The sequence below is a fragment of the Polyodon spathula genome, unplaced genomic scaffold (assembly GCF_017654505.1).
Source record: "Polyodon spathula isolate WHYD16114869_AA unplaced genomic scaffold, ASM1765450v1 scaffolds_1282, whole genome shotgun sequence".
Taxonomy (NCBI): domain Eukaryota; kingdom Metazoa; phylum Chordata; class Actinopteri; order Acipenseriformes; family Polyodontidae; genus Polyodon; species Polyodon spathula.
In genome coordinates, this window is record NW_024472765.1 from 1,357 (window position 1) to 25,665 (window position 24,309).

Below are 24,309 nucleotides of genomic sequence, written 5' to 3' on the forward strand. Positions count from 1 at the left end.
GATAAAACTGGATTGAAATTAAAATAGTGGAGATGGGTCAGTGTGATGCCAATATAAGATACAGTGTATTATAACTGCCAGTCCTGCAGGACACAGAGGGGCAGCCCAGCTTATCCAATCCAGAACAGGGGAAACAGGTGCCATTACCACTGCTGTTATTACAGTAAAAGGTTAAGCTATAACCTTGCGTTAAGTGAAATGTATTTATTAAGTCTAACATGCTGCGCTCCTGAGCAGAGCCAGCACGTACTCCAGCAATGCTGGAAATGATTTCACAAGATTGGATTTACACGAACCTTAACTGCCAAGAAAGCTCCTGTTTAAATTAAATTTGAGATGTGCTTTTCCAATGTGCGGTGTATTGCTTTTCCATTTCTTTCTGACGCACTACCGGATTCCGACTGGTCGATGAGATGAGGCTCTAACCTCTCCTTCGCCGTTTTGTGAGGATAGCAATTGTTCCGAATCATCAGTTCTTTACTGAGATTGGAAATCACATGAATTCTTAGGATCATTTATACAGAGCAAGAGAAAAACGATACAAAAAAAAAAAAAACGGAACAACTCGCAAGCATTCAGAATTATTAAATATTAACTAAAAATGAAAGGAAACGATAGCGAGTAAGAATCTACCCTTTCTGTATCTCCTCCGATAAAATGCATTTTGAAATGGTGAATATGAAAAAGTCAAACCTGTTCGCAGTACACCACCTACAGGAGACAGCAAGCATAACCCCCAGACTGCTAAGACACATCCAAGTGCATGCCTGTTCTGGACATGTTCCTGCTGCTTGCTTTCCAGGCAAAGCCACTGTGTTTCAAATTAAAAAATCTACACACACAAATAAAGTGTAAAAAGCCTGACAGTAAAAACACACAGAAAAGCCGCAGCGCAGACAGCGGGATCAGCGACAGCGTTGCTTCTGTTAATTAGAAGGTAAGCCAATATGTAAATGCTGGCTAGGGCTCCTTTGATGATGAGCGCATCAGTCTACACAAAATAACGAACTAGATTCAATCCAGGCACCTGTTCCACCAAGCTTATTTAATGATATTTAAAACACTTTTTTTAAGCCCTGAATCCCCCAAAAAATACACAATTCATCAACTTGCTTTTTTTTTCTTGAACAATATATTGTTTTGCTCAAATTACATATAATCTCTCAACTAAAAGAGCTATTTTACACATCTTAAACAAAGAACCAAAGAAAGAATAATAATAATAATAATAATAATAATAATAATAATAATAATAATAATAATGCCTCAAACGTCTAGACAGGATCAGTAAAAATACAGATTACATTAATAGTTTAAGAAATAGTTTTTTTTATTTTTATTTTTTTTTTTTTAGTAATCTCTGTTAAAAGAGTAAATGATTGTATGGTGTAGAAAGGAGAACAAAAGAATTGTTAGGAATAGGTTTTGAGATGCAATGATATTGGTCAAATAAATATACAATTTTTACACTTAAAAGAAAAATCCATCCGTTTTTTCTTTTCCCTAGAAATCTCTTAGTACGTGACGTCCATAATCTGCAACAATTATTCAGTTTTGCGTCTTTAAAAAAAAAAAAAAAAAACACAAATAGTCCAGAGCTGGGAGAGAAGAGCTTTGAATGTGGTTCATCTTCATCCTGCAGTGTGCCTTCTAGATTAAATGCAACTTCCAAAGCAGGGATATTCCGATTGCTAGATGCAGGGCTCATACTGTGCGGTCTGCAGCCCGCCCTCTATCCAACCACGCCCATGCTAGCCAGTCCCAAGAAATCTCTACAGCAACTTCCAAAAACTGTTGGGTTTTTTTTTTTTTTTTTTTTAAATAGGGTTATTTCGCAATAGCACACTCCACATTCCACAGTTAGGGTACAGTCTGGAGACAGTAGTTTCTGTAATTACAAGGGCTGGGTACTTGGGTGATAACGGCAGGTGTACAGTACATGGTATCAAGAGACTAGAGTAACACTGTAAACACATTTGTAAAATAAAAAAAAAAAAAACGCGAGCCAATTCCCAAGAGATCACACTGTAAACAACTTAGCAAAATAAAATTAAATGCTGTCTATATATATATATATATATATATATATATATATATATATATATATATATATATATATATATATATATATATATATAAAACAGACCACCATTTGGAGAAGAAGTTCAAACATTTCATTCTGACAATGAGTTGCGCCAAAACAAAATATTTAAAAATCGGCTCGGGTTACATAAAAAAAAAAAAAAAAAAAACCACAAACTTGGAAAACATTCTTCCCGTTATAAATAGTAGTCGGTCTGCTACAATAAACCAAGTGCACCCATGCTCGAGGGAACCCACTCTATCACAAACAAAGCAACGTTCTGCTTGCTAGACTGATCGGAACTGAAAACTCTGTTAGCTTTGCTCTGGAGAACCACAAGTTGCCTGCGTTATGCCCAGCAGGAGGGAAAAAGGAGCGCAAGCCTGGTTCCTCTGGACTGAAACAGTCCACAGTGTTACAACTGCTTTCGTGCTGTGCTTGTAGTGCAAAGGTTTTAGTTACAAACTGAATTCTTCTCATTTAACAACAAGAGAAGCGCCACAGACTGCTACCGTGTTTAATGGGGAACGGGAAGCCTTGAGGGACACTGTGGTTTTTGGAATAGAACTTTTTTTTTCCCTCCCCAGGATGACCTTGGAGATCAAGCATGCCCTTGAAAATCAATCAGGACTGCTGTCCCCCTCTGCTGCACGGATCATACCACTACAGAAGCAGCACAGGGGAGTTGAAGCCACAGGTCATCAAAAACGGATTTACTTTGCAGTCCCCCATGCTTTCAACTCAACGCATTGTAGGCATTTCAATAGGATTGGCTAGTGTGGATTTATCTACTGCAGTTCAGTCTGCTCTAGTTGAGGGACACGGGTCTCTATTATTCAAGGCATATTATTTATGACTCCCTCCCTCTACAGAGTAAACAGGGGCGCCTGAGTGTTTTACCGTCTCAAATTGGGGGGCTTTGCTTTCAACTCCTGGGCATGGTGCACTGCTTTTCTTTACACAGCAGCGGAGTTTAGTGCCTTGGGCTAGACCTTTGTTTAGTGCATGGCAAAAAAGAGGGCAGCCCCCTTGAGTTTGGGAGGACCAATAGCATGCAAGTTCATTCTAAATAGGGAGTTCAATACAAACTGTCCTAAAACTGGTAAACGCATTGTCATCATCATCACCGAAACAAAAGTTAAAATGTGCTTTTAAAACAAAAACAGGGAAAAAAAGTCAAATAAATACATCTTGATTTTGTTGTTATCTTGAAGAAAAAAAAGATATGCTAAATACAATTTGTTTTTTTTAATATTTCCTACACCCAAAAAAAGCTCTGTACATTTGGTATTCCTTTGTCCTCCTTCATTTCGCTCACTGATAAACCAGAAGAATGATTTTAAAAACAGCGGTGTGCTGGAGCAAGGCAAAGACACGCAGGGAATGATCAGCAGCTGTTTGGTTGAACAGTCTTTCCCCAATTGGCTAGTGCAGACGGAGGTGAAGGGGGGGCTCGGGGGCTCCTCCTGCCTGCCTGCCCCCCACTCCAGAGGGGAGGGATGGGGCGGGCCCTCACCTCGATGGCGGCAGGCCGTGCCGGGGTCACCCTGGGGTGTATCAAGGGCCGCAGACGTACCCCTCACTGATTCCCGTCATCATCTCTTCGGGCAGGACAAAGGGTGGGGGGTGGAGAGGGGGGAGGGGGGGTGTTGCCAGCACTAACTCTTTTCTGAAAATAACAAAAACACCAAGTTAATCCCTCTATCTGCAAACACTTTGCACACAGTTCAGAACCAAGCAATGGTAACTAACACACACACACACAGGAATCAGACCAGTACGTACTGGGTTACAGTGCTTTTAAAAGCACAATATAAAAAGAAGGTTGCTCCAGACTGGTTGATGGGTTTCGAGATAGGCGATAAGCAAGCCCTTGTTTTGAGGAAAAGCGTTCCTCCAAAAGTTCCCTCACTTAACGGAAAACCTTTCTGCTCTTTGGAAAGCTAGAATTACACTCTTACGAGTTTCATAACACCAATAATATAACTGGGTACATTTGAAGATTTGTTCTTTCTGTAATGGCAAATGATTTACCATTATTTGGCAAAAACCAAACCAAAAAAATATCCAAGCACACTCCTTCTTAATTCTCTTCCAGGTTTCGAAGTGGACTGGCCTCTCTCATCCTTCATATCTCTCCTCTCAGTATTAGTGCTTTATTGTGAGGTTTCGTGTACAGTTTAAATAACACATTACCTTTGTTCTCCTCTGTGTCAGAAGCTGATCCAGCCAGCCTTTGGCATAATATATTATACCTGGTCTCGACCTCCTAGGAAAGAAAGCATTGCAGTGAGGCTACAAAACAGTGAGGGGCGTGGCAGAGGCAGGAGTGTCTATCGTCACAAGATCAGAACGAGTGTGTGCTGATGAGCAAAAAAAAACCACACACAATCGTCTCCACACCCCACAGCAAACAAAATAAGAGGAGAAACAGAGCGCTTTTAAACTCAAATCATTCAGAGTTTAAACATTAGTAAAGTGTCAAACGTTTCAATTTTGCTTTATCGTTTAGACTTTGTCAAATATTAAGAAACGGATGCAAATTAACGGATACTCTCTTTTAATATATTTTTTTTATTATTATTACTCCCTACGTTTGTCATGTGGCATCACTGTCACTGGATATTCACCTCCATGCCCAGCGTGCTTTTGTTCACGTGACTTGTCTGTTTTTCCTGAAGCTGGATCTAGCGTGGAGGAGGTGGGGCCCCAGTCATGCAAGCCAAATGTTAGGAAATGCAATCAAATTCGGGCTGAAAACAACACGGCTGATTACTGAGACGATCGCTAACGGCACGCAACCAATTTCAATTGTGGAGGATACCTGATTCAACTTTGTCTCTTGTTGAGCCAAATTACAGAACACTTGTGTTTTTTTTGCTATTCTGAGATTTTTTGGTCTTTACTTTACTGCTGTCAGTCAGATAAGCGCAAACCATTGCTATTAGTAAATTATTATTATTATCATTATTATTTTAAACGGAATATTGGTTCTTTGAATTGCCGTGATTCTGTACTTTGAATAAAGTCAGTTTGATGTGAACATTACTAGTTCTTGTCTCTTCTATACAGTAAGTAGGATAAATTAGCGATTTGGATTCTAGCAATGTTTGAATAATTAGACTGCATAACATTTCTGGAATAATGCAATCAATGCTATTCAACCACCAATGCTATTATTATTGCATATTGCTTCACTGTTTTTATACATTTATGTGTATACAGGGCTTAATTTAGTAAGAAATTTGATTTAATTTTGTAATTTTTTTTTCTGTCAAACACTTATCACAATGATAATGTATTCAATAAGGGAGATCACAGTGCTAATGGCTGTACTGAATAAGGGAGATCACAGTGCTAATGGCTGTATTGAATAAGGGAGATCACAGTGCTAATGGCTGTACTGAATAAGGAAGATCAGGGTGCTAATGGCTGTATTGAATAAGGGAGATCACAGTGCTAATGGCTGTACTGAATAAGGGAGATCAGGGTGCTAATGGCTGTATTGAATAAGGGAGATCACAGTGCTAATGGCTGTATTGAATAAGGGAGATCACAGTGCTAATGGCTGTACTGAATAAGGGAGATCAGGGTGCTAATGGCTGTATTGAATAAGGGAGATCACAGTGCTAATGGCTGTATTGAATAAGGGAGATCACAGTGCTAATGGCTGTACTGAATAAGGGAGATCACAGTGCTAATGGCTGTACTGAATAAGGGAGATCACAGTGCTAATGGCTGTACTGAATAAGGAAGATCAGGGTGCTAATGGCTGTATTGAATAAGGGAGATCACAGTGCTAATGGCTGTACTGAATATGGGAGATCACAGTGCTAGTGGCTGTATTGAATAAGGGAGATCGCAGTGCTAATGTATTCAGTAAGGGAGATCACAATGATAATGTATTCAATAAGGGAGATCACAATGATAATGTATTCAATAAGGGAGATCACAATGACAATGTATTCAATAAGGGAGGTCCCAGTGCTAGTACCTTGAGGTGGTGCAGGTTGGCTTGGAGCAGCCCCATGTGTGCCATGACCTGCCGGCTGAGCTCGGGGGTGGTGATGGAGGAGACCCGTCGCGAGGAGGAGGAAGAGGAGGAAGAGAGGAGCTTCTTGAGGTCAATCGCAGAATCCTCCGCTGATCCTCGGCGCCGGCTCAGCTCCCCGGCGACCCCAAGGAAATCCTCGTCTGTGCTGCTCTCACCCACAGCCCCACACCCCTCCAGGATCAGGTAGCTTCCTGCTGAGACACACACACAGGGGTACAGGAGGTTAGGTACTGCTGCTCAACAGTCACCTCTGCATCAGGGTACATTGTGTATTTATACAATGCAATGCAATACATGTATTTTTATATAGCGCACTTCACACCATGGCATCTCAGAGCGCTGTACAAAGACAAAAACAACAGAAGAGAGCTAATATATTTAATACACCCCAGCTACAACCTATTGTATAAAAGCATGTTATGTCTCAACCTGCCTGATGTCGACCGGAAGAGTTCCACAAACGAGGAGAACAGCAGCAAAAAGCTGCACCAGTTGATTTCAGAGTTTATTACAGTAATATGCCCCCCTTCCCCCACCCCCGGCCTCTGTCCTCACCATATCCCTCAGCGCTCTCGATGAACTGCTCTGCCATCTGCTCCCCCGGCGCTGCCTCCTCTCCTCTCACTTTGACCCCATCACTGTTCACCAGTGCCGCCTCCCTCTCCGGGCCGTTCTCCGGGCTCCGCGGGCTGGCTGGCTCGCTGGCAGTGGAAGCCCGGTCTGGCCTCAGCTCGTGGGCTCTGGCCACGCTGCTGCTGTCGAAGGAGCCTCGCTGAGACACAGCCCTGCTGCTCTCCGTGGAAGAGCAGCGTCGGAAGTGAGCCTCCTCGCTGCCTTCCTCCTCCAGTAACAAGTGACTGAACAGCAGCTGCTTCAGCGCCATCACTGAGAACCAGAAAGAGGACAGAGGTTAATGCAGCAGCCCTGGAGCGTAAACCAGTACAGAATTACTTTGAGACTCTCCACTCTCCGGCTTCAATACACAAACCAATTATCAAGCCCCTTGAATTCAGCTTCTCTTTGCCAATTTAAAATGGCCCCTAGTCCCGTCATTCTGTACACAGCGCACAAGAACAGTGGTGAAAAAGGATGCTGTCTGACTTTTCGTTTCCGGTTGAGGCTAAGGTCATCCCAAGCGTTCTTACAGCACTGAATCTCAGATAAATGGAAGCATAAGTCGCTAAAAAAACTAAAGATGAGTCTTCACTCCAGACCTGGAGCCAATTAAAATTCTAATTACAGCTACAGCAGAATTGTTTGCTGGAATTGTAATTACAAACACAATGCTATTGTCTTCAATTACAGTTATGCTGCAGTAATTACAATTATATTTACAATTACACTAAAAATCTAACATAATAAACTACCCAGATTAACATGTTTACTCAAGTCTAAGTAACCAAGAAATAAATCACAGGTACACATACACAAACATACTAGAGAACTACTTTTCTTCAAACAAAAGCGGATGAAAATACAAGAATAATGACCGAATGACAAATAAATGCGTAACTGAACTGGAAGCGATATAACATTGTATAATTACAATTCCACAGGTGCGCCAAGGCTCAGCTACAGTGACACTAACTGCACTTTTTCCGAATGACAGTTGTAATGGCTTCACTCACAGTTCTTCAAGGCTTCTTCTGCCCTGTACGGGGAGGGAGGGAAGTCGAAGGCCGCCAGTTCCTCGTCGTCCATGGCGATGGCCTGGCGGGAGCGCTGCTGCATGAAGGGGGGTCGCTCGTCCAGCACGGACTCCGGGAAGCTGGCCCCCTCCACCCCCTCCCCAGGCTTGAGCACCTCAAAGGGGGCAGGACTCGACAGGGTCGTCTGCAGAACCACTGGAGACGTGACGTCCACATCTTTCTCTGGAGCGCAGAAACAAAACCACGTGAGCCACTGAGCAAACAAACACAAGGGCTGGGCAATCAGTGAACACTGTAGAGGCTCACGAGACGCACACCATGAATACTAACAAAAGCATCAAGAGATACAGGAGGGCAAACCAAGACGGTCCTACGCTGCCAGCCAGCCCTGCCTTTGAGAAGGGTTCTGCAGCTCCTACACTGCCAGCCAGCCCTGTCTTTGAGAAGGGTTCTGCAGCTCCTACACTGCCAGCCAGCCCTGCCTTTGAGAAGGGTTCTGCAGCTCCTACACTGCAGCCAGCCCTGCCTTTGAGAAGGGTTCTGCATAATATAAAGTTGTGGGACATGGCAACTAACAGAACATGGCAACTAACAGAACTGTGGTGATAATGATTTGTACAATTCACTGTTGGTTTTGAATACGGCTGATATGCACACATTGGAAATGAAACATGTCTCTTGATCCCCAGCACAGACAGAGTCCCAGATGAGCAGGTGGATTGAAGGGAGGTCAGAGGCGAGTGTCCAGGGCTGCACTGTACCTGGGGACTGGATGCTGCCTGTGGAGATGCGCTCGGACTCTTTGCTCAGTTTCTGGTGCCCGGTGGTGCTGATCTCCTCCTCTTCCTCGCGGTCCCCACTGCAACACACACCATCAAATCAAAACACCATTCAAATTCCAACACAAAACAGGGCAAGAGCCTGTGCGCAGGGATGGAAATCAACTTCCACGGCTTGAGACAGGCTTTACTTTCCATCAATTACATAAAGCTCGAAGCCCTAGTCTAAACACTTTCGGAACGGCTTCTGTGCAGTGTGACAATCCGAGTTATGAAGGCACTTTGCAAAGGGAATTTCAGTGGTGCGCCTGCACTGCAAATCCAGCTGCGGAAACACACAGAGCCATTCAGGTGCACTCACTCATTGATGGGTGAAGCTGGCTGAGGTAAGGCAATCACACTGAGCGGTTTGGTTTTGATGGAGCCAGCCCTCTGCGTGATCACATACTGCCACCTGCAGGAGGAAGGGGGAAAGTCAGACGAGGCAATGAGGCGGACCACCTTGCAGCAGACTAAAGCCCTCGAGCGGGATACTCACGTTTTCTGCTCCGACACGGTCTGAGCCACTAGCTCGTAGATATGAGCCCCGTTATCAGACATGGAGATCACGAAGAAGGCCTTGTTGTCTGTTGAAAGACATACACACAAACCACTGATAAGGAAGGGCAGCATGGGACGGTTTGCCAAGCCACGTCGTGGACTTTAACAAGAGTTGAGATCAACCAGCTACTAGGAACCGGACAAGTATTGATAGATCAGGTATCTTAAATGTATCTTTCTGTAGGTGCTTAATATTGACAGAGCTCTTGCTAAAGACACCTAAACATTATGCTTCCCACCACAAAACAGGCAATTACTCTTCCATGCCTTGAATTTGAAAATGCGAAATAACCAAGACGCACTGGGGCCACCTTTATAAAAGATCACCCGAGTGAAAGCACAGCAAAGTGTAATAAAAGCACAACGGTGAAAGCATGGTCAAGCGTAGGTAAGCATCGTGACAAATATGGTATAATAATAAACCTGGCAAAACTATGGTGAATGCCGAGGATAACCAGGGGAAAGCAAGGTAAAGCTGTGCTCAACGTAAGGGTGATTGTGTACCTGTGGCGACCTGCCGCACCAGCACTGAGTTGAGCTTGATGACTGGGCTGAAGATGTGCTTGGTCTCCGCAGTGCCGGCCAGGTTCTTGCTGTGGCACTTGAGTATCAGACGGTCATCCTGCTTCTGTAGCAGAACCAGGATGTCCTCCAGCAGCAGCGTGTACAGTTCTGAAACACGAGAGAGACACAAGACAGACAACTGAGCATCGAGAACAGCTCTGAAACACAGGGAGAATCAATTCAGAGAATCTGTTTAAGAGCAGCATTCGAGGAGGGAAACATACTGAATTCTGGTGCGTTTACCTCAGAGTTCACTGCGCTTAAAAACATACACCATTACTTCTAGAAAAATACTGTAAAACTTGTTCTGTTATCTTTCTTCTCAGACACTCTGATACATCTGGACATTCTCAAGTTTTACTTTGCTCTCTTCTGAGGTAGTCTCCACAGCTGCCGTGGAATGCTACTTGCATTTCATACACTGCACTACAGAAATCAGAACCTGCAGTGTTTCGTGAGATATCATACTGCAACGGAGGGAACTGATTGGTGGGAACAAGCTGCAGTCTACACCAGGGCTAACACACGATGCTGAGTCCATGTGGTAGGTGTTTGAACCCAGAGCGGCGCCTCAATGTAACCAGCACACTGGGACTGGAGGGTGTTCGGTACTGCGACGTCTGGGGAAGTCAGACTTCTTACCGATTGTCTTGTCTTTATTCACCTTCCAGGTCAGAGGCCCCTCGTGGATCATTTTCCTCTTGGTCAGGTCCAGATTCTAATGAAAACAGGGCAGCATAATCATTCAAGGGACAGACCAAGGACTTGGGATTGACCGCCTAAACACGGCTCTCACTAGATGGAAGCACCCACTTCTCAATTAAGGAATACAGCGTTTACTGGCTCCTACTCTCCTGTGATAAGCAAATCCTGGCTACACCAAGGGTTAAAGCCGAGGCAGGCATATTCCACTTTATTATATAAAGCGACTCGGATGCAGTTATTGACTGGCAGAATCTCTTAACCCACAATTCTTCACAACCTTGCGTAATCTACTAAGAGCACCTCTGCACAACGTCAGTGCCTGGAACCCCCAGAAGGACAGTTTACCCACTTCTTTGTTTACCACTACAGCACCGTGGAGGAGGAGATCTCTTTTGTGCTACTTTAACTGTTCCAATCCTCTCTGCTCCGACTCGCTTACCCGGAATTCCTCGATCATGGGGTACTCGCTCTGCTTGAGTGATGAGAGGTCCAGTCTCCGCTGGTAGTCTTCCAGTCTCTGCAACAGGAACGCCACAGAGCGACATGAGCAACAGAACAAACACCAGGACTCGCCATCACCCACAGCTTCCAGTTAGGCTGCTGCAGATCCATTTCTATTTCTGGAAAGCTTTTAGCATTCACAGTATTTAATCAGTGAAACGATTGCATTTAGTACCATCGTTGATTGACTGAATGCATCTTCTCACGTTACGTTTGCTCTCTTGTTGACATTGTGTTCAGGGAGAGAAATAAGACTCCCATTGCATAGCAGTTTGATCCATTCCTGGTTTTGCTAGGAGTTTAATAAGACACCAGAGCTTGTTACCTACACACTGTGGTTAATCAAGCTCGCAGTAAAACCTGGAATGGGTGGAACTGCTATGCAATAGGAGTCTTATTTCCATCCCTGATTTGGATACAAAGGTGCTGTCTGAGCACTGCTGGCGTGTTAAAGATTCACTGCACTGTTACCTGCTTGTTCTCAGACTCCTTGACAGCCTGGTTTACGTAGTTGAGGATCTGCCGGCAGCACTCCCCCGCCCGCTTCACCTTCTCCTTCTCCTCGATGTCGTCTGCAACACCACCACCAATCAATCAATCAATCAATCAATCAATCAATCCCCTCGTCAGCACACCCAATCCAGACCAGCTTTCTTTAGAGGCTGCTGGAATATGTCCAGAGATGGCTTCAGGTACAGTAAAATATCAGCTCTTCTTTACAGAGAGACGTTAGAGTTTGTACCTGTGCAAACCTTTACCCTTTCAGTCAGACTGGACGGAATGGTTTCATTTGAAGGGCGCAGTTTCGGGGTGTTTTTGGTTCATTAACAGTCTAGCACTTTCTTAAAGCAGTGTGCTCTGTACCTGCAGCAGTGGGCATTGGGTCAGTATTTTTAGTGACCATTCCAGACTGCGGATCTTGCCCCAGATCACTGTGTATTGTGCTCAGGCGAGCGTGTGTTGTGCTCAGGTGAGTGCTGTGTACTGAGCCCTACGGCTGCGTGTGTTTTATAGATGCAGTGTGCTCTGTACCTGTGTACTTGGCGATGTTCTCCAGCAGCAGTGGGTACTTGGTCAGTCTCTGCATCTCCGTGGGGATGATGTCCTTCAGCTGGAGCCGGCGGCACAGAGGATTGCTCTCCGCCTCCTACACAGTGACGAGAGGGGAGGGGGTGGTTACACAAGCACAGCGAGGTACAGCCATCACAACTGCGAATGCCATGCAAACGATGACTAAATGTAACTCAGCTCTGATTAAGGGGGTTTGCACAGAGGATCTGCTACACGCTTACTACAAGACCTGCCAACTCCTCCCCACATCCTCAGATGTAACTGGGCTGAAAGGCAGGATCATCTCCGAGGTTCTGGTGAATTTACTACCAACTCCCAAATTGATCTCACCACAACAGAGCCTCCTGACAGCTTGACAATTCAAAGTTTCTCTCTCTCTCTCTCTCTCTCTCATAGTTTAACCACCCCGGTTTGATGAGTTGAGGAACTCCCTCGCTCTGTGTACCCCCAGCTCTCTCTCACATCTGTATGAAGGTGAGGAACTCCCTCGCTCTGTGTACCCCCAGCTCTCTCTCACACCTGTATGAAGGTGAGGAACTCCCTCGCTCTGTGTACCCCCAGCTCTCTCTCACACCTGTATGAAGGTGAGGAACTCCCTCGCTCTGTGTACCCCCAGCTCTCTCTCACACCTGTATGAAGGTGAGGAATCGGTTGTCCTTCTTTTGCCGTGTCTTGATGAGCTCCAGGGCGAAGGGCTGGTTGCTGCAGAAGGTGCCGGCCGCTCGCTTGATCTTCTCCTCCTCGCTGCCACTGAACTGGAAAAGCAATCCCGACACATCCAGGTCAACATGCACGCTGCCAGGGCAACCAGTCTAGAGCCCAGGGCTCGGTCCAGTTCACAGCCCTGTGTGTGTGTGTGTGTGTGTGTGTGTGTGTGTGTGTCACCGTGTCTGTGTTCTTCATTAGCACTTAAGATTATTACAAAGTGTGTTTCAGTATCTCTCACCAGCCCTTTCAAATACTGGGAGCATGCTTACCGAACACAAAAGTATGATCCACATATTTCTCCCATTGAGATCATTCTGTTTTCTGTGTAATCGTTCACTTTCATTCAGTTAGTTAGTAGGAAGTGTAACCTTTTCGTGGGACGGTAACAGCAGTGATAAAGAAAATGACAGCTACACAGAATTAATAACACATTGGTTTTCCTCACCCATGACAGCAGGTCGTCTCCTATCTGGTCGATCACTGAGGTTTCGTTCTTTTTTCGGATTGTCGCCACCTGCTCGATTATAGAAGCTGAACACAACAAGCACAGCGCATGAGCGTTAAGCATCTCCAGCCCCAACCCAACCCACAAGCAGCTCGCTGTGGGACACTGCACTGACAGCGCACTGGATTCAACGTTAGAGAGAGGGTCCAGGGTTCATAAACACTTCAAGGACCAGTTCATGAAAAAAAACAAAAACAATACTTAGCAAAAGATAATTTAACACAGTCTTTCAAATGGTATGAATACCGGGTAGAATCTTGTCCATTGGATGTGCCCTTTCAGCTTACTACCACCAGAGGGCAGTGTTCCCTAAGCCGAGTCTATCCTAGCACACTTCTCTCATAGTAAAAAATAAAGCATACGTGATTTTAAAGAGAACTGCAATCCTACAGCATGGTTGGAAATAAGCAACACAGCAGAGTTTCCTACCAGTTTAATAAGCCACACCTGAGTTTGTTACCCAGTACCCACACACTGTGGCTAACGAAGCTCGTAGTAAAACCTGGAACAGACAGAACTGCTCTAGGAGGCACTTCCATCCCTGGCAACAGCGCCCTGATTGGAAAGCTAGCCCGGTCTCCACAGCCCAGGACAGGAGGCTCACCGTGCAGCTGCAGGATCTCCTCCAGGTTGCTGAAGATGTGTTTGATCTCGGCCGGGGGGAGGATCCCGTCGCGGGAAAGCAGCTTCTGATAAAACACCTGGTCCAGCACCCGAAGCGTCCGGATGTGAGCGCGCTCCGTGTAGAACAGCTCTGCCAACACAACAACAGCGCAACCCGGTGGTGAGAGAGAGACAGCGCACTGCAAACACAGCAGATATTTTTTATACCCACGTTTTTGCAGGATGTAATTACGACAGCGAGAAACCCAACCTGGCAATAAAGGAAAATCACTATCATCGTTTTTTAAATTATTATTTGTACGTTTAAAATCAAGGCGTTTTCCTTATCTGAAACCACCCTATAATTACTGCCTTGCAGTCAGCCACACAGGTTTTCTAAAGCTGTGTAGGTAGGGTGGGATTACTTTTATTATTGCTCGCTGCTTCTGCCAAGGTGATTGCTGTTTTAGAAGCTTGCTGCACACATGCTTTGATTCGAATGCCGATCGTGCATTCACAGATCCAGATCTGGCGTCCGCCGAGCCGTACCGTTGATGACCTCCTGTCTCTTGATCTCGTGGGGCGTCAGTCCGGCCAGCACGTCCCGGCTCACCAGCTGCTGCCAGTTTGGGGGGTCTGCCTCCAGCTCGGAGCTCTGATCGTCCTCACTCTGCACCTCGATGAAGCCCAGCGTGTCCATCCTGCACACGAGCCAAACAGTGACAGGAGTTACAGGGGTGGAGGGACAGCTTTATAAGCTTTCTATGCATCTTTGCAAAAAGACAAAAACAGCTTGTAAGGTTAGTTTAAAAAGAACTCCACTGAGTCCGTCTAGGTTGTTTGCTGCTAGGTTTTTTTTTTTAGTGATTAATCAATTTCAAATGCTCGCCACTCTACCAAATCGTGGTTTTAATGGTATATTGTTTCATACAGATTGTATATATATTTAAGACAACACAATGGTCCTCACCTTCTGACTGGCCTGGGTGTTCCCCCCTCGTAGGCTCTGAAACAGAACACACAAGGCGCGGTTACTGCACTGCCTCGGGTCTGTATTAAAAGAGCCCCGCTCGAACCACACAGTATGGTTCTATACACACTGAAGGCTGCTGGAGCCCAGCCTGGCATGCCTCTCACCTGTCAATCTCATGGTCCTCCTCTGGCAGGTACTCCAGGGGGGAGCTGGGGAACTCAAAGTGGTTGGTGGGGGTCCGAGACGTCTGATCCACGGAGTCCCCCGACAGAAGAGCCTCCCCTGGCCGTGGGGGGGCAGAGGAGGGGGACTGGCCTAGGAAACATGGAACAACGCAGCTTAGACCACACAGGTCATGTTTCTACCCTGTGCAGCATGGTATAGCTCCGAGACAACATGCAACACCGTATTATCACTGTTACCGTTTTATAGACACGGATAAGAAAATTACACAAAGATTTATATAAAGATGGATTAAGTAAAAACTGAAAATCACCACCACGTATATTGGTCAACATTATCTTCCTGCACACTCATCCAATACGGTGTAGATTTTTTAAATCTGTAAGACTAAAACGATGATGATAATAAAAAAGAAGCAGAGACTGAAGAGAGTAATGAGTAATTAAAAGACAGGAGACAGATGAAAGGAAAGAAGAGCCGAGAGAAAGGGAGAGCTGGAGCCACAGTGACGAGGCAATGCGCACCAGTGTCCGGGTCGGGGGCGCTGGGAGGAGGGGAGGACATCATGCAGGGGGTGTGTGCCGGCTCCGAGCCCTCGCTGGACAGGCTGGGCCGCCCTCGCCCGGGGTCCGAGTGCTCGGGGATGTTGAAGGCTGATTGCGAGGACTGCTTCTGCGGACGCTTGTTGTGGAGCTCCACGGCACGTCCAACTGCATGCAGGCAGAGACAGAGGAAAGGGAATCAGACACACAGGCTCCACACACACACATCAACAGTCAATGCTTACATTCCTAATTGATTCTGGTTAGGGGTGCTCTGGCTTGCTCTTGTAAAGAGTCAGGCATTGTGTGGTCCAAACTATCACTAAGTTTGTAAAAACACTGGGATCGGAATGGACCAGAAAGAGTCTGAAAAAACAGGATGAATTCAACTGCACCAAAACTGGGTGAAATTAGTATCAATAAATATGTGAATCAATATAAATGCTGAAGCATCAACTTAATTTTGTATGTATATTGTGGATCTACTGGTAATGGTAACCTGGTTAACTATTGAAATACTGTACAGCTGCAAACCGATCTAAGATACTGTACTGCAAGCAGACGAGTAAACTAACAAATATACTAATACACAGATCTACATACAGAATGAGACAATGAAACTACCATATCCTGGAATAAGCACTCAGTAACAAGCAGTGCTGGAACAGTGCAGTAAGGGAGCTGTGCTGTGTGTGTGTGTGTGTGTGAGGGGGCGTGTTGCTATGGTGACGTACTTGCGCTGCTGTCATTGCGACTGGGTCTGCGGGGCTGGCCGAGGATGCTGGGAAAGCGCGGCTTCTTCACCTTCTCCTCGCCCTCCTTCTCGTTCTTTATGCTCTTCTGCTCGAGGGACAGGGGAAGAAAAGAGGAGAGTTACGAGAGAAGCCATCCAGGAGCCGTGCCGCGAGACTCCAGGGCACTGTGGCTCATTTGAGAGGGGAGGAGCAGTACCTTGATTTTGGGGAGGAAGCCCATTCGCCCTCGTTTGGGCTCCAGGTTGCGAGGCTCCTTCACCTTCACCCCCAGGTGCTTCATGTAGGAGAGGATGACGTACTGCATGGTGGTGCTGGGGAGGCACACACATGCCGGTTAAAGACAGACAGACAGACAGACGGGCTGCCATGTGCGTTTACCGTGTGTATTTTATAATGGCTAGCCATATTAGTGTAGAGTCACTGTTCCAAACACCAAAGGGGATCTACAAAGAAATACTACTGGATTGAAAGATTGAGAAAGTTTTATAGGTTGTTTGTTGCTAGTTATGTAACACTAACGTTTTTTATTTTATTTCTCAATTTCAAATGCATGATGATTTTAACAATGTACTGTTTCATATATATATATATATATATATATATATATATATATATATATATATATATATATATATATATATATATATATATGAGACACACACACAAATATAAATGAAATCTGTGGTCTAACGGTCTACCTTGTGGGGACTTTTTTGACCCCCGCCCTCCTATGTAAAGACTGGACAGACAGACACACAGACAGACAGAATTGTACACAAATACTGTCAAACAAAACAACAGCAAATCAGCCTTACCATTTCTCCTCTTCAGTGGGTTGTGACGTTAACCTGTAACAAGAGAGCCAGTTTGAATACCGGGAGGCACACTGTCAACATGCACAACAGTGCCACGTCAGGAACCCATCCCACCAGGGCACGCACACTGAGACTGGCACGCCTGCACAGCTTTCTATAGCTGCTGGGATTTCCACCACTTGCGACTTCCTGCTTAGTTCTCTTAGTGCACCTGTCAGGCTGCAGTGTGAGCCAGAAACACTAATTCAATACAAACACTTAAGACTTTAAATAGACGATAGTGCACTAAAACTTTTAAAGAAACAAACGCCTTTTCCAGCTTAAACTAAGACACTTCAGTATTTCTGGCAACCACATTCCTTTTAACTGCACAGCTCTGGCCAAAGGTTCTGCATCATCCTATAGAATCAGCTCATTTTACATCATGAAGTCAAATAAAACCAGCTGAATGTTACGTTAGCATATTGAATTACAGACCGCTTTGTAGTTTTCCACATACTCAACAAAAAAACTGAAAAAATGAAAAAAAAGTGTCATGTCATGAAATACTGTGCTACTATTATGGCTTCCGGTAGACACTTCATTTTGTACTTTCTTTTTGATAACACGATGTTAAATGAAAGATTCAAATTATGTTCATGTAGTTTTTTCTTTTTAAATGATGTCTCAATCCTAAGATTCTAGTTCATGCAACACTTTTAGCCAGAACTGTTGTCCTTGTATCCTTAAACAAAGAGAGTCACATTGCGAAGCTCCACGAGTCATATATGGCTCAAGAACCATCCGTTGGAAAGCTCTGGTTAAGATCATTAAGAAATATACCCCCCAGTCCCAGCCCCTTCACTTACAGAACCTCCTCGATCTCGGAGAGGATCTGCTCTGTGCAGGAGCGCTCCCTCTCCAGCCCCAGCCCCAGCCCCTTCACTTACAGAACCTCCTCGATCTCAGAGAGGATCTGCTCTGTGCAGGAGCGCTCCCTCTCCAGCCCCAGCCCCAGCCTCTTCACTTACAGAACCTCCTCGATCTTTGAGAGGATCTGCTCTGCGCAGGAGCGCTCCCTCTCCAGCCCCAGCCCCAGCCTCTTCACTTACAGAACCTCCTCGATCTTTGAGAGGATCTGCTCTGCGCAGGAGCGCTCCCTCTCCAGCCCCACACGGTCCCGGAGCCGCTCCGTGTCCAGCTTGGTGAGCTCACTCTCCGCCAGGGTCAGCCCCATGCTGCGTTTCTGCCTGCGGAGACCAGCCCGACGACAGACAAACACGAGTCACCAACAGCTTTACCGCAGCGTGCACAAGAACGTTCTTTTACATAGTTACACTGTGCCTGACATTAGAATTGTCATATAGCTCTCAGCTGTACAGAGCTTCACTTACTGCGACAAACAAAACAAAAATGTACTTGCATGTACACCAAGCATTGAACCACAGAGACATACTCACACCTACACCAAGCATTGAACCACAGAGAAACTCACACCTACATCAAGCATTGAACCACAGAGACATACTCACACCTACACCAAGCACTGAATCACAGCCACAAGACACTTCAAACACATAGAGACGTACTTCCATCTTCTTCCATCTAGAAGCTTTGCACACAGATTAAAAAATACAGCAGCACTTTCAAATAAACTCCCAACAATACTTTGCTTTGTGCCAAGAGAATCCAATCCTTTCATAAGGCTTCGGTATACCAATTCGGTATATATAGCTTATGCAGAGATTGCTGCTAGCTGAGTCTCAAGGCATGTAAGATCGGACACCCCAGCGCCTGCCGTTCCGCTCCAGTGAATCGCAAATCGATCACACGGCAGCCCATCAGTGTAATCCCCACGCCAGCTCTCACCTGAAGTCTTCCAGGTTCTTCTGGATGTCTGTTAGCAGGGTGTCCTGCATGAGCTGGACGTACTGGCGATGCAGTTCCTCTGGGATGAACTCCGGCCTCCTCCGCTCTGCAAGAACGAAACAACCAGGGGCATGACACATGGGCAGATGAGTGACAGACTGAAACCCACTTATAATTTATATTCAGATTATCATTAATATTTCTATAATTATTATTATTGGTGGTAGTAGTTGATTTGGAGTATGAGAACAGAGCCGTTCTTGAGCAGCCCTTTTTCCAGACCCAGACCTCAGTCCTGTTTTTCAGAACTATGTACCCTCAACTAAGTGGAATGATTTTACAGCAGGTTTAGCAGGGACTTTCCCCTTAGTCTTTTTGGGAAAGCGTGTCTTACCAAGCTCCGAGGAGATCCCTTCTGGAACAGCAACCTTCAGATTCTGCGAAGAAAGGAGACGCAAGAGTCAAATCCAGCGCACACAACCAGCTCGTACTGCCTGTGCTTGGAAATGCTCCTTCACGTTAAAAATGTGAGCTACAATGCCACTTGCTTGACCTGCTTCCCTCCCCAAGCACAGCTCAATCTAGATCTGAACACCCCTGTGCTGCGCTACCTGGCCCCCATCGCAAACCAGCTACAACCCCCACAGCAAACCAGCCGCAACCCCCACAGCAAACCAGCCGCAACCCCCACAGCAAACCAGCTGCAACCCCCACAAAGCAAACCAGCGCAACCCCCCATAGCAAACCAGCAACCCCCACATAGCAAACCAGCCGCAACCCCCACAGCAAACCAGCCGCAACCCCCACATAGCAAACCAGCCGCAACCCCCACATAGCAAACCAGCAAACCAGCCGCAACCCCCACATAGCAAACCAGCCGCAACCCCCACATAGCAAACCAGCCGCAACCCCCACATAGCAAACCAGCCGCAACCCCCACACCCCCACATAGCAAACCAGCCACAACCCCCACAGCAAACCAGCAACCCCCACATAGCAAACCAGCCACAACCCCCACATAGCAAACCAGCCGCAACCCCCACATAGCAAACCAGCCGCAACCCCCACAGCAAACCAGCCACAAAGCAAACCGCAACCCCCACATAGCAAACCAGCCACAACCCCCACATAGCAAACCAGCCGCAACCCCCACATAGCAAACCAGCCACAACCCCCACAGCAAACCAGCCACAACCCGTTAAATCGGGATAAACCTACACCTAAAAAACACAAAAAAAATCAAAAACCAGAGAATAATCTCCGTGCTAAAGCTCATCTCTGAAATCCCCTCGCTGGTAAACAGCCAGTATCAATTCCTACTGAGCGTCAGTCTCTAAGCACAGGCTTCCAGCGACTCTGAATCCTCGAAGGTATTTGTGCATGTATACGGACTCCTGGAAATTCAAATCTGTAAATGTCGAAATCTAAGAGCACACCTCTGAGGTTATTTTCTTTATTAACCTCCAGTAACATGTTGCTTGGTTTCATTGTACTTTTCCAGGATTAACACAGATGTTGACTCCAGTCATCAAACCACGCTGCCTCCCAGCCCCTCAACTCCAGCCCCCCTTCCCGTTTAGTGATGTTTTGAACCAGCGATAACGATACAGCCTGCCTGCGGTATGTTGCTATGGCAGTTCCTGGGTTAACCGTTTGGTTACTTGGATTTGTGACAGTAATCTCAGGCTGAAGCGAGTTAATCTCTTTATCTCTGTCACACACACACACACACACACACAGAGCCTGCACTGGGATACACAGTGTGACAGACAGACTGTCTCCACTCTGCGGAGGTGATCCCGGGACCGGAGCACAGAACACAGGAGCTTCCTCAACGGTGACAGAACAGAAGGGCTTTCACTTCTATCCTGGCGTGAGTGCTGAAGTGTGCGGGCTGCTCTGGGCTGGGCCATCTGCTAGCAGCAGTTATTCTAGTCACCACAGCGCATCACACAGCTTCAGTTAGACCGTCCCCATTCAAGCACAGGGATGGAGAAATGAATCCCTTTGCATAGCATTACCTGATTTTACTAGGAGTTTAGTAAGACAGACATGATCTTGTTACTCACACACCGGGGATGATCAAGCTCGTATTAAAACCTGGAATGGGTGATGCTGCTATGCAATCGGAGTCTTATTTCCAAGCTGCTTGTAGATTGCCCAGTGTCTGATGGTCACTCACCGCCCCACGGTCCATGAAGAAGGTGTTGAAGTCCATGAAGATTCGCCGGGTCTCTTTGGAATTGGTCTGCTTGTACAGGTCAGCGTAGAGGTAGCAGAGCTGAGGAAAGGAGAGCAGGCAGGGAGTCAGGGGCTTCAAGGCACAGCATGACTGTACCAGGAGAGGCAGCGGGATTACTCTCTTCTGGAGGCTTGAGTTCAAACCCAGCTGAAGTAACAATTGAAATGAGTTTGGTGGTCTGGACTCAGCCACCAGGGGGGGGGGACGGGACGGGACATATCACAACTCCACAAACACAATTCAGCGAAACTAGAGGGAGGGCTTGAGATCAGGACTGAGCTGTGAGGAGAAGTTTGCTTTAAAAAAAATCTACACTGAGATGAAATAGAGCAAACATGTGAACACATGGGAGTACATCAGATCTGGATATTGCATCAAGGGTATATTTTTCTCCACAGGTAATCAGTTGTAGACACTGTTCAGTGAGTCGACTCCTACACAATCCACAACTCAAACAATGCAAAGGTGTGTAAAGGAGCTTTGTGCTTTAACCTTCAAGGAAGTACAACAAGCAAAGTCTGGCTCTAACAGCAGCGACTGTCGCAGAGTGCTTTTTGTTTACTGTCCCAAGGAGTTTAGCGTTTCTAGCAAACGCAGTCTCTCAGAGATCAAGGAGGTCCAGCGGACAGGAGAGGTCTGTCGCCAATCCTCTTATCAACGCAGACTGATCCTTATCTCATAAAGACTCTTCAAACGGGCCGTGCCACGAGCTTGAAAAGACGCCGTGGCACAGGTTGAATCTGCACAGAATAATTACTGCAGACCATTGACGTTTCAGAGGCTGTCAGCACTACCAGACCTGGGGTCAATGACAACTGGAACTGTGCAACTCCTAATCCATTGCAATCACAATGGCAATGCAGTGGAGTCATTGGCATAACTGTAGTTGTAATTATGACATATAAATTGACCAATTACAGTTGAGTTACACACCTTTCCAAGCTTAATCATTCACATTTCCCTGTTGTGTTTCCGTATTTGTACCTGTGATTATTGCTGGTTATTTACAATAAACAGAGGAGACATTATAATGTGTGGAGCTGTTTGTCACTTTTTAGTATGTCTGTAAATGAATGACATAAGCTCTGGTCTGGAGATACGGGCAGACAGAGGATGGGCGGCACGTACCAGCGGCGCAGGATCGAACTGTGAGACGACGTGATGGAGGAAAGCAGCCAGGTGTGCAGGACGAGACTTCAGCAACTCCATACTCTGGAAGCAGCTGCACTGACCGTTCATCTGGGGAGACGAGACAAAAACTTTTTGCTTTATAAAACCGAAAACAGAACTCAGTACCCCAACCCTAACCCGAACCCATTCCAGGTTTTACTACGAGCTTGATTAGCCACAGCATATAGGTAACAAGCTCTGGCGTCTCATCTTAAACTCATAACGAAACCAGGAATGGATCCAATCGCTACGCAACGGGAGTCTTATTTCAATCCCTCAATACTATTTCAAGCAGAAGTTTTTGTTTCCGATTGTAAAACTTAACTTATTTCCAAATTTGCCATGACTATACCGACACACGCACGGTCACACCTGCTCTTCCTAGCTTTATAATTAGTGCTGAGGGATGCCTGCACGTGTTACCTGTTCCTGCTCTGTATCGAAGTAGTCATCCTCTGCCCCGATGATCTGTGTTCCAAGCCGGGGCGAGGGGCTGCCCACAATTGACTGGGAATGGGAGTTCTGGGGGAGGGAGAGCAGCAGGAGTGAGTGTCCAGGACAGAGAGGGGTGGCAGAAGAGGCACCAGCTGGCCCTATGCACAACTGGGATGAGTTACTGGGATCTAAACACAGCAGCCAAACTAAAAGCTGCTCCAGGCTGGATTATTAAAACACAACCTGGCTCAGTGCACCGGGGATAAACAGAGCTGGGACTTGGCTGGAATTGAAGCAATACTGGATTAGATAAGGTTAAGCAGTCACGGCAGCATATTTGAATTCTGGGAGGAGCACGAGTCAGGTAGAATGTGTGGAACAAGGCCAGCATTACAGGAGTTCCAACTTGATCAGGTTTGGAATCCCAAAAGTAAAATATTAAAAAAAAAACCACATTTTTGAATCAATCATGGCAAATATCTGAAGTCTTTGCTTTCCCCATTGTGCGTGTGTACACACACGTGTGTGCATTTGACACGTGTTTGCGTGCATCTGCATGGAACAAATTTGCCTCGAGATATTTAAAAAGGCCACCGTTTTTCCTGTAGCGTGACTGCAGGCTGAGCAAACTATTCCTCTCCACAGCGTGCCTGGAGAGACATCAGAGTGGCAAACAGCCAGGGAGGCACTCACCTGGTCAGGGGTGTCTTCAGTGAGGGTCGTTTCGAAGGAGTTTACTCCATCCTTGGGTGCAGTCTTTGGGCTGTGGGAGGGAGTATCTCTTTGGCAGTGGCTGTCCGTGAAGACGGAGGAAAGGTTTGATGTAACCTGCATGAAAGAACCCCCAAACGAAGTCAGAATTTCCAAACATCCAACACCCCAAGCAAATCAACAGCTCATCTTTTGTTTTTTGCACTGAATTTCTGTTCTCCTACTCCATTATAATTTGCTTTTTATTACTTAAACAGCTCCTCTCTACTGGAATGAAAAATAACTCATCATCTACAGTGCTTCAATTATCACCCACTCAGATGCATTTGTAAAAAACAAGAGAGGAGCTCTTCAGCTCAGTCAGAGAAGCACTGCACTCCACGCTCCAGTATTCAAATCCACTGATTGATTTCTTTATTTCTTCCAGAGCTGTTCAGACAAAGCTTGTGGACAGGCACTCACGTCGACCGCCCCACTGTTGGGCCGTGTGTCCGTCCCGCTGCCGTCCATGCGAGGGGACAGGGTCTGGTCCCCATCAGAGGTGTCCTCAACTTCACTGATCTGCAGGGACTCCGAGGGGGGACGAGAGGACTGAACCCCGTCCTGAAACATTAAGACATCGTCAACCGTCCTCTTCATCAAGAATCACAACGTCAAATTCTATTGAAATTTTAGTGCTTGTTTCACTCGATACTCGGATAATGCTGGTTACTCATATTTTCTGCTAAAATACAACATATTGTACAGTAAACACAATAAAAAAGGATTTAGCGATCGATCGACAGATACAGTCACCACTCAGATACGACCATT

General features: G+C 46.0%; 1 protein-coding gene across 8 annotated transcripts in view; it reads right to left on the bottom strand.

Annotated features, from left to right (window-relative positions):
* Window positions 1-1,026: 1,026 nt before the first annotated feature.
* LOC121309458 (rho guanine nucleotide exchange factor 12-like) overlaps window positions 1,027-24,309 on the bottom strand; it is a 33,067-nt gene continuing 9,784 nt past the window's right edge. For 2 of the 8 annotated variants that reach the window (XM_041242397.1, XM_041242396.1), the window contains 33 exons: window positions 23,959-24,099; window positions 23,479-23,613; window positions 22,774-22,872; window positions 22,309-22,419; window positions 21,121-21,219; window positions 19,333-19,375; window positions 18,939-19,044; window positions 18,208-18,319; window positions 18,101-18,126; window positions 17,091-17,123; window positions 16,472-16,586; window positions 16,255-16,360; window positions 15,503-15,688; window positions 14,960-15,110; window positions 14,793-14,828; window positions 14,372-14,523; window positions 13,824-13,973; window positions 13,160-13,245; window positions 12,654-12,761; window positions 12,471-12,488; window positions 11,968-12,082; window positions 11,407-11,507; window positions 10,874-10,951; window positions 10,372-10,447; window positions 9,670-9,837; window positions 9,104-9,191; window positions 8,927-9,019; window positions 8,548-8,645; window positions 7,766-8,008; window positions 6,693-7,022; window positions 6,078-6,331; window positions 4,280-4,352; window positions 1,027-3,752 (listed from right to left, as the gene is read on the bottom strand). In XM_041242397.1, the coding sequence (XP_041098331.1) occupies window positions 3,742-3,752; window positions 4,280-4,352; window positions 6,078-6,331; window positions 6,693-7,022; window positions 7,766-8,008; window positions 8,548-8,645; window positions 8,927-9,019; window positions 9,104-9,191; window positions 9,670-9,837; window positions 10,372-10,447; window positions 10,874-10,951; window positions 11,407-11,507; window positions 11,968-12,082; window positions 12,471-12,488; window positions 12,654-12,761; window positions 13,160-13,245; window positions 13,824-13,973; window positions 14,372-14,523; window positions 14,793-14,828; window positions 14,960-15,110; window positions 15,503-15,688; window positions 16,255-16,360; window positions 16,472-16,586; window positions 17,091-17,123; window positions 18,101-18,126; window positions 18,208-18,319; window positions 18,939-19,044; window positions 19,333-19,375; window positions 21,121-21,219; window positions 22,309-22,419; window positions 22,774-22,872; window positions 23,479-23,613; window positions 23,959-24,099 (3,741 nt within the window). In that variant the 3' untranslated portion in view covers window positions 1,027-3,741. Of the gene's footprint in view, window positions 3,753-4,279; window positions 4,353-6,077; window positions 6,332-6,692; window positions 7,023-7,765; window positions 8,009-8,547; window positions 8,646-8,926; window positions 9,020-9,103; window positions 9,192-9,669; window positions 9,838-10,371; window positions 10,448-10,873; window positions 10,952-11,406; window positions 11,508-11,967; window positions 12,083-12,470; window positions 12,489-12,635; window positions 12,762-13,159; window positions 13,246-13,823; window positions 13,974-14,371; window positions 14,524-14,792; window positions 14,829-14,959; window positions 15,111-15,502; window positions 15,689-16,254; window positions 16,361-16,471; window positions 16,587-17,090; window positions 17,124-18,100; window positions 18,127-18,181; window positions 18,320-18,938; window positions 19,045-19,332; window positions 19,376-21,120; window positions 21,220-22,308; window positions 22,420-22,773; window positions 22,873-23,478; window positions 23,614-23,958; window positions 24,100-24,309 lie in introns of all 8 variants that reach the window. The other 6 variants (XM_041242398.1, XM_041242399.1, XM_041242394.1 and 3 more) reach the window with 5 other exon arrangements.